Source organism: Oncorhynchus keta, chromosome 25, assembly GCF_023373465.1.
Source record: "Oncorhynchus keta strain PuntledgeMale-10-30-2019 chromosome 25, Oket_V2, whole genome shotgun sequence".
In the NCBI taxonomy this organism is placed as follows: domain Eukaryota; kingdom Metazoa; phylum Chordata; class Actinopteri; order Salmoniformes; family Salmonidae; genus Oncorhynchus; species Oncorhynchus keta.
The window spans coordinates 27965996-27975059 of NC_068445.1; the positions used below are offsets into that span (position 1 = coordinate 27965996).

Genomic DNA, 9064 nt, shown 5'->3' on the forward strand with positions numbered 1-9064 from the left:
TAGTGTTTCAGTTGTAGCTTCTTCATTTTTAATCAGTTTTTACCTGACAAAGGGTTTGGTACACGTTTTTTTTTATTATAAAAGCTTCAGAAGGAACCCCCACTGTGCCACACCCTCCCTCTTTCAGTCAACCAGTGCAGCAGTGGCAGTTCATGGCAGCAGGATGTGGTGAAGGTAGCACTCGCTAAACGTCTGCTGTTTCTGTGTGACTGTATGATCATACCTCGACTTTGTGGCTCAAGGTGAAAGAGGAAAGTTAATACCCATCTATCCCTCCTTCGTTCATCCCTCCCTTAGGGTACATTTCAAAACAGGGCTGGGTTGTTTACTGGAGAAGTGTTGGCAGGGAAAGGCTTTTAAGGTAATAGGGCCATCTCTTTTAAGGTAATAGGGCCATCTCTTTTAAGGTAATAGGGCCATCTCTTTTAAGGTAATAGGGCCATCTCTTTTAAGGTAATAGGGCCATCTCTTTTAAGGTAATAGGGCCGTGTCCCCAATGACAGATAATGTAGAAGGAGCGGAGTTTCACAGAATCTATAAGTAGTTATATAAAGATAAATCAGAACACTGTGTGCTTTGTTCTAGCCTGGTTCCAGATCTGTTCATCCGGCCAAGTTTCAAGTTTTCTTCGTCATATGTGCGGGATGTACATATGGTATACACTGTCCAACAAAATGCTCACTTGCAGGTTCCTTCTTGACAATGCAACAACAATAGGAAATAATGAAAGGTAAGTTTACGAACATAAAGTAAATGACTCAGTAGAATAGGATAAACAGTTTAGCAGAAGTATAATACAGTGACTACAATGACCATAGAAGCTGGCAAGACAGCACAAACTGATCTGGTACCAGGCTAGCATTGTTGTGCTCTGATGAAGCATGTGTAACAAATTTATGTGGATTGGATGGATGTAGAAATATTCTGGTGTCCAAATTGTCCTAACTGAATTATTGACCTGACTGCTTTATCTAATTTGTTAGATTCGATAAAAGCATCTTACCCACAAGGGCGTCTTCTTACTCTGCTTTGATCCAGCCTTGGGGATTGATATAATTATTGGAAGTGTAAGAAATCAAGACTTACATGCAGCGCATTCATGTGATTGTGTTTTTATCTGTTACTGACTTTAGCAGGCTTTTAACCTCTGAACCCAAAACCAAATCATAATGTATGTCACTAGAGATTGTGATTGAGTTTGATTGAACATGGCTTGGATGACCACAATGATGCAGTTGCTGGTCCTCAGTTTTAAAACAAAGAATGACAATAATAGCTTCTAAAACCTGTCTGACCCAAAAATGCTTTGGTGTGAATCCATTTGAATTCAATCACTTTTAAACAGCATCCCTTTTGATTTAAATTAAACCTTTCATTCATGTTTGCCCATGGAATAAGTGGTCAGAAAGTGACCGTTGGGACCTGAATGCCAAAACATTCAGGAGATAGACGGTGCTCAAAGTTCACCCATTTTGCATACCATACAATGAGACATCTATGTCTTCATCACTGGAAAAGATAAATGGTTGAGTTTGACAACACTGTAAGCTTAAAAATGATATCAAACTATTTGATTATTTCTTGAAAGAAAAAATATATTTTTAATAATTGTAATTTAAAAAATGTAGGGTAAATTATTTAAAAATGTATGACCTCAGATTGTTTTCATATTCTCATACAGTATGTTATAGCATAGACCCTATTTTGCATCATCTGAGGTTTTTATATTTTCCCTGCCATCGGTTGAGACACAACATGCTCTTGAATACAGGGTGGGTGTCATTTCAATTATATAAATATAATTCTTAGAATGGACCTTGACCTGTCGACCACTGCAATTTAGCTGGTACACCATTGAAATTTGAACTTTTAATTACTACCACAAAGATGACCGCCGGTCCACCCAACGTCGAATGTCAACTTAAATGGTCATGTCTATTCTATTATTTATATTTCTATGATTTTAATAGGATTGACTGTATTATTGAAAACAACCGATATTCCCATCCAAGTTAACATTTATCTGATGTGTGGACCTCAACCCATCTTTGTGGTATCGTTTGAAAGTTAAAATGGGAATACATTTGAAATTTTATCAGCCAAAACACGACACCCACCCCTGTATTCAAGAGCATGTTGACTCAACTGATGGTGGGCACAACACTAAAACCTTAGATGATGTCAAATAAAGTCTAAGCTACAAAATGTGAAAATTATAAATATTAGATAATCAACATTCAATTATATACATTTTGTTAAAATATTTTTTCCGCAGAAATGAGAAAATATTTTGACAACCCTGTTTGTAAGATTTTAAATTATATCAATCTCAACCGTTTATCTTTTCCAGTGATGAAGACATGGATGTGTCTTGGTATGGTGGGGTATGCAAAATGGGTCAACTTTCAGCACCTTTTAACTCTGTAGTGTTTTGGCATTCAGGTCCAAAATGTCACTTTCTGACCACTTATACAATGGGAAGAAATGTATGGAAGGTTTCGTTCAAATCATATGGGGTGCTGTGAAAAAGAGATTGAATTCAATTTGATTTACTCTTTGTTGACTTGTTTCCTCTGTTCTGTGTTGTGCAGGTTTCTGCATGTTCGTGCTGAGCCTGGTGAAGAAACACTACCGTCTGCAGTTCTATATGGTGTGTGTGTGTGTGTGTGTGTGGTGCGCGCATGCATGCATGTGTTGGGTAGCATAGTGTGTGTGTTTGTACTGTATTATGAACCCTCTGGGCTGCTACTTCATTATTGAAGGGGCCTGGCCCAGAAACATGGAATCCCACCAGCAGTGATCTGGGTCCTTTCCAGGATATAGATGAGGCCCCTATTCCGATCTGCTGCAGCCTTTGTCAAACACAGACACCGACACTGACCGTCTGTGGCTCTGTTTTGGGCTCTGGATTGACCATGTAGGGCAATGACATTGCTGAGCGCTGCTAGGAAACACACACTCCAGTAACATATCACTGAGAGCACCGCATACTGCAGTAAAAGTCATTTACTCAGTGTTGTGGACAAAATGTCACACTGACTGGGCTGAGGTCTTAGCACTCCTCAATGGTATGTTTGTGTTGTTGCAAAGAGAACTTGGTCATCATTGCCCTGTTATCAGTAAGGATTGTTCTGTGCAAAATGCCATTTACAGCATTAATGCTAAATTACAAACAAAGTGTGCTATGAGTAATTATAAACTGGGTGGTTCGAGCCCTGAATGCTAAAAGCCATGTTATATCAGACTATACCACGGGTATGGCAAGAAATTACTGTTCTATTTACGTTGGTAACCAGTTTATAATAGCAATAAGGCACCTCGAGAGTTTGTGGTATATGTCCAATATTCCATCTCTAAGGGCTGTATCCAGGCACTCCACGTTGCGTTGTGCCTGAGAACAGTCCTTAGTTGTGGTATATTGGCCATATAACAAACCTCGGGTCTTATTACTTAAATATACTGTAGTGTTCTGGCCACTTTGGGGTAGCTATGTTCCTTTCACTTATTAAAAATGTTGGGACAATTACGCTTTCTGAAAATGAATTTCCTTCCTTCCTGTCAGTTTGGCTGGACTCATGTAACTCTGCTGATCGTAGTGACCCAGTCCCACCTCATCATCCACAACCTGTTTGAGGGAATGATCTGGTAAGAAATGTCTCTGTCACTCACTCAAATTCAATAAGAGGGAAAATTCAGTCAGACATTGGGTGTGACCTAAATGGCACTCTATTCCCTATATAGTGCACTACTTTTAGTGCCCTGTGGACCATGGTCAACGTAGTATACTATATAGGGAATAAGGTGTAATTTGGGATACACCCAGTGGATCTGTTCTGTCAAGTTAGTGCATGGGAGTGTCTTCACTTAGTCCAGTGTCTCCATGCTGTACAATGGGAGGACTTATTGCAGGTTGAAAAGTCTTTCTGATGTAATTACGACTTGTCCTACAACCATGTGATGCAAATGACAAGTGCATTAGGGTGGTCTACATCTGAAGCTTATTCAGGAGTCAACAACATTTCAGAACGTTCAGGTAGAAATGTACTATGTTGAAGAGACCTGCTCTGTCTCTTCAGAGTAAATACATATGTCTGCTTTATACACCCCAGTTGTTGATACCAGTACCTCTCTCCTTCTCGTCTAGGTTCATCGTGCCCATCTCCTGTGTGATCTGCAATGACATCATGGCCTACATGTTTGGCTTCTTCTTTGGACGTACTCCACTCATTAAGGTTAGCAAGACTGTTACACCTCTACTGTATGTAGCATTTTCTGAAGTTTGGATCGTTCAGTTGATATTTGGTACAAAGGATACCATTGGTAACAAACACCCTGTACTGTGTCAACGTCCTGATTGTGTACTCTACAGCTGTCTCCTAAGAAGACCTGGGAAGGCTTCATCGGCGGATTCTTTTCTACTGTTGTGTTTGGGATCATGGTAAGACACGGCCATAGCTAACTGCAAAAGTTTCCTTTCAAATTCCCCACAAGTCCTATTATTTTATTCTTTGCTTCTGTCCCTCTCTCTCTCTCTCTCTCTCTCTCTCTCTCTCCAGTTGTCCTATGTGATGGCAGGCTACAGCTTCTTTGTGTGTCCAGTGGAGTTCAACAGCGACCATAACAGTTTTGAGGTGGACTGTGTGCCCTCTGATCTGTTCCAGCTACAGGACTATGCCCTGCCGGCCACCCTCGAGTCCCTCACTGGATGGGTGAGTCGGATCTGTCCCCTCTGTTTGATTGTGTGGCTGGCTGGTCTCTGTTTCTGATCTGTCTTTCTGGCTGGCTGGCGGGTCTGTTTCTGATTGATCGCTGGCAGTACTCTGATTGATCGCTGGCAGGTTTCTGATCGGTCTTTCTGACTAGCTGGCGGGTCTGTTTCTTATTGCTGGTGGGTCTCTGATCTCTCTGGCTGGTGGGTCTCTGTTTCTGATCTCTGGCTGGCTGGGCTCTGTTTCTGATCTCTTGCTGGCTGGCTGGTCTCTGTTTCTGATCTCTGGCTGGCTGGCTGGCTGGTCTCTGTTTCTGATCTCTGGCTGGCTGGCTGGTCTCTGTTTCTGATCTCTGGCTGGCTGGCTGGTCTCTGTTTCTGATCTCTCGCTGGCTGGCTAGTCTCTGTTTTTGATCTCTGGCTGGCTGGTCTGTTTCTGACCGCTGGCTGGCTAGTCTCTGTTTCTGACCTGGCTGGTCTGGTCTATGTCTGGAAGTCTGCTTTGATATCCTAAATCCTTTTGTCATTGTTTCTCCTCTTTGTTTAGAAACTGTTTGACTGTATGTGAGACTGTAGTCATCCTCTCTCTCTCCCTCTTCCCCTTCTCTCTCGCCCTCTTGTCCTCTCTCTCTCCAGCCCACAGTGCGCCTCTACCCATTCCAGATTCACAGCATCTCCCTCTCTGCCTTTGCCTCCCTCATGGGACCCTTCGGAGGCTTCTTTGCCAGCGGCTTCAAGAGGGCCTTTAAGATCAAGGTGGGTATGAGGAGAAGAGACTCCTGTTGTCAGTGGACCTGGTGGACTCACTAGAATTGAGTGGCCTCTCAGTTGGCAGTGCTTCTGATCAATGTTCCCTCAAAGCTGCACGGCAGTCCCGTGGAACAGAAATATCAGCCCATGGAGAGAAACACAAGATTTCTATTTTTGTTGTTGTTCCAGGACTTTGCCAACACCATCCCCGGTCACGGTGGCATCATGGACCGCTTCGACTGCCAGTACCTCATGGCCACGTTTGTCAATGTCTACATCGCCAGCTTCATCAGGTAACGTTCTAGAACACCCCGTTGTTTATAAAGAGAGTAGCCAGTGGTGCATAGAGAGAGAGGAGCCAGTCTTAACTGCTTTTGGCTGACAGTGTGTTGATTGATGAAAATAATGCATTGCTAAAGAGGAAGTGATTCTTGAAGGCTTTTACAGTATGTGATTCATTTAACTTTTTTAATGTTATTTTAGTCATTTAGCAGACAATCTTATCCAGAGCGACTCAGTTAGTAATCTTCTCTGTCCCATGGGCTCAAACGACAGCAATGTTCTACCTATTGCATGAAGACATGAGGTACAGCCTCAAGCAAATTGACTAACGGCGTATTTGTGCTGTCAAAATGTCACCCTGTATGTATATCTGTAATCCATTGTGTAATCTCTCTCCAGGGGCCCTAACCCTGCCAAGGTGGTTCAGCAGCTTTTAGCCCTGCGCTTGGACCAGCAGCTCAACATCTTCAACTCCTTAAAGAGCCACTTGATAGAGAGGGGTCTGCTGGAGGATGTAGCCTAGGGCTCTCACGGCCAGCCCAAGGTCACCCTACTGGGCACATAGAGAGGAGGGCAGCGCCTGGCACCAGAAAGCCCTGGAGGTGTGGGAGAAGAAGTGTGGTGCTCGTATGAGCAAGAACACATCTGAGAAAGTAACTCAATTCTTTGGGTTATTCAATTTTTCTGTGTGACAGAGGGAGGGAGTGTATATAGTATGAAAGAAGGTGTGTCCTAAACTGTTTTCCTTTGTCAGTGTTTCAGGTTGTTTTTGTGAGTAAATTTGTCAGCTATAGTATCTACAACACAGTGATGCCACTTGATCTGTGTACCACAATGAGGTCAGGTATACATGTGTGTGAATATTTTATGGTACATATATTTTGTGTTTTAATGCACTGCTCAAAATAGTCACACTGTATCGTCCTCTTCATCTGCCACAATTTTATTTGCTTCATTCATCGTAATAATTGTATTTATAATTTTTTATTTTACCTTTTATTTTACTAGGCAAGTCAGTTAAGAACAAATTCTTATTTTCAATGACTGCCTAGGAACAGTGGGTTAACTGCCTTGTTCAGGGGCAGAATGACAGATTTTTACCTTGTCAGCTCGGGGATTTGATCTTGCAACCTTTTGGTGTACTAGTCCAATGTTCTAACCACTAGACTACCCTGCCGCCCCACCTATTACATAATATGTGTGGTTGAGTTTTTACATTGAAATCTTCCATTGTATCCCTGTTTTGTACAGTCAATGTGAATTTTACCCGGTAGAGGTTCACTCTGCTATTGGCACGTCATGCTGCATATCGGTGTATTTCTGTCTCTGTTACCATGGAGTGTGTCCCAAATGGTACCCTATTTCCTACATAGTGCACTACTTCTGACCAGAGCCCTATGTGCCCAGGCATCATCAATAAGATTCAGGCGCGGCTGGTCAGGGGACCGGAAGATAATTACAAATCATCTGTAGACTGCAAATTGACCGCAAGAAGCCCAAGCAGAAATAATATTTGAGTAAAACATAATAATTTAAAACCTTGCTTACATTTGTATAAGATCACATATATTTCCAAAATTAAAATCACTGATTTGCTGATGTTTTAAGTCATATGCCCCCCAAAAACATGTTTTGCCCATGGGACAAATTCAGCTAGCGAGCCTCCAGTTGGGGAACCCTGATGTAGGGAACAGAGTGCCATTGTAGACACATGCTTCACCTGTAGCTTCATTCACAACCAGCCACACCGTTCTAGGAAGTGGACTGTCTAAATTGGGGGAAAAACACCACTGGATTTGACAGGATTATTGACTATCATTATTGCTACAAAATGGAGGTTAAGGGTAAAACATTCCCTAGGAGCAATAGAATACATGTTTGAAAGAGTAAAATGACAAAAGGAATAGTATAGGAATGTATTTTACAATATATTTCATTGCCATGTAATATTCTACTACATAATGGTCTGCCTTAATGTTAAACTTAATTTAAAACTATTGTGATCTCCTTTTGGTGTGGGAGTTGGACATCAGGGTTTCAGCTGTGGTTATTTATTTTCCAATCAAGTTCCGTTATCAGAGATGACGATGTGTGAAGGGTCCTTTCAGTTCACGCTGGATGACAGCCACCAGAGTTTTATATACAGTACCAGTCAAAAGTTTGGACACACTTACTCATTCAAGGATTTTTCCTATTTTCTAGATTGTAGAATAACACATATGGAAACATGTAGTAACCCAAAAAGTGTTAAGCAAATTCTTCAAAGTAGCCACCCCTTGCCTTGACAGCTTTGCACACTCTTGGCATTCTCTCAACCAGCTTCATGAGGAATGCTTTTCCAAATGTCTTGAAGGAGTTCCCACATGCTGAGCACTTGTTGGCTGCTTTTCCTTCACACTGTGGTCCAACTCATCCAAGAAAATTAAGAAAAACCCTGGAATGAGAAGGTGTGTCCAAACTTTTGACTGGTAATGTGTTTATATATAGATCTCTATAAATGCTATACACTATATGCCCTCTTTATTTCTGGCTCTGACTGCCACTGTTGAGGTTCTCATAGGAATGTGAGATGGGACACCATCCATGTTTACATCAGCTATTGTAATGGATGAATAGATAGTTACAAATGGCCACCAGGCGTTATCTATTTTGTTACCTGCCCTGCTGGTATAATATATGTTTGTAAACGGCTCCTAAGAGGCAGATTTGTTCAACTGTTAGAGTGTTGCATAGAAAACACCAGGATGGTGGGGTGAAGGGATCATGCTGTCTGTTCAGTGTCCAAAGCTATGGGACTGTAGTGAAGGATATGACTCAATATTAGGAAGGTGTTCCTAATGTTTGGTATACTCAGTGTAGTGTATTACTTGAGAACTATGTGCCCTGGTCAAAAGTAGTGCACTATAAAGGGAATAGGGTGCCATTTAGGATGCAGACACACTCACAGATAGTTGCCGTCGTTACACATCCCTTTGGGTTGCGAACAATCAGTAACAGGAGGCTGCTGAGGGGAGGACGGCTCATAATAAGCCAGTAGTAATACACAATACCAAAATCACTGACAATCTCACAGATTTTGTTAAGCTACTTTTAATGCTGTTGATGTTTTTCCTCTTGTTGCCATTGTGAGATCACCACCAAGTGACTTTCAATTTGTGGTCACTTCCAACATAAATGGTTGAACTCTTGTCCTTGGTTGATCTCAGTTTTGTCATGTTCATTTACAGGGACCAATCTATAGACCAATCTGAGTGTAAGGATATGACATTGGGGAAACCAGGGCCTCAGAGTATAAGTGATCTAGGATCAGTTTAGCCTTTAAGA

At 41.8% G+C, this 9064-nt stretch overlaps 1 protein-coding gene across 3 annotated transcripts in view; it reads left to right on the forward strand.

The window, feature by feature from the left end:
• The window catches only part of LOC118358476 (phosphatidate cytidylyltransferase 2), a 17153-nt gene extending 8225 nt beyond the window's left edge, over positions 1-8928 (forward strand). For all 3 annotated transcript variants that reach the window (XM_035736358.2, XM_035736357.2, XM_035736359.2), the window contains exons 6-13: positions 2592-2650; positions 3563-3645; positions 4145-4232; positions 4370-4438; positions 4557-4709; positions 5345-5464; positions 5648-5751; positions 6140-8928. In XM_035736358.2, coding sequence (XP_035592251.1) covers positions 2592-2650; positions 3563-3645; positions 4145-4232; positions 4370-4438; positions 4557-4709; positions 5345-5464; positions 5648-5751; positions 6140-6263 — 800 coding nt within the window. In that variant the 3' untranslated portion in view covers positions 6264-8928. The remainder of the gene's footprint in view (positions 1-2591; positions 2651-3562; positions 3646-4144; positions 4233-4369; positions 4439-4556; positions 4710-5344; positions 5465-5647; positions 5752-6139) is intronic.
• The last annotated feature ends 136 nt before the right edge of the window (positions 8929-9064 follow it).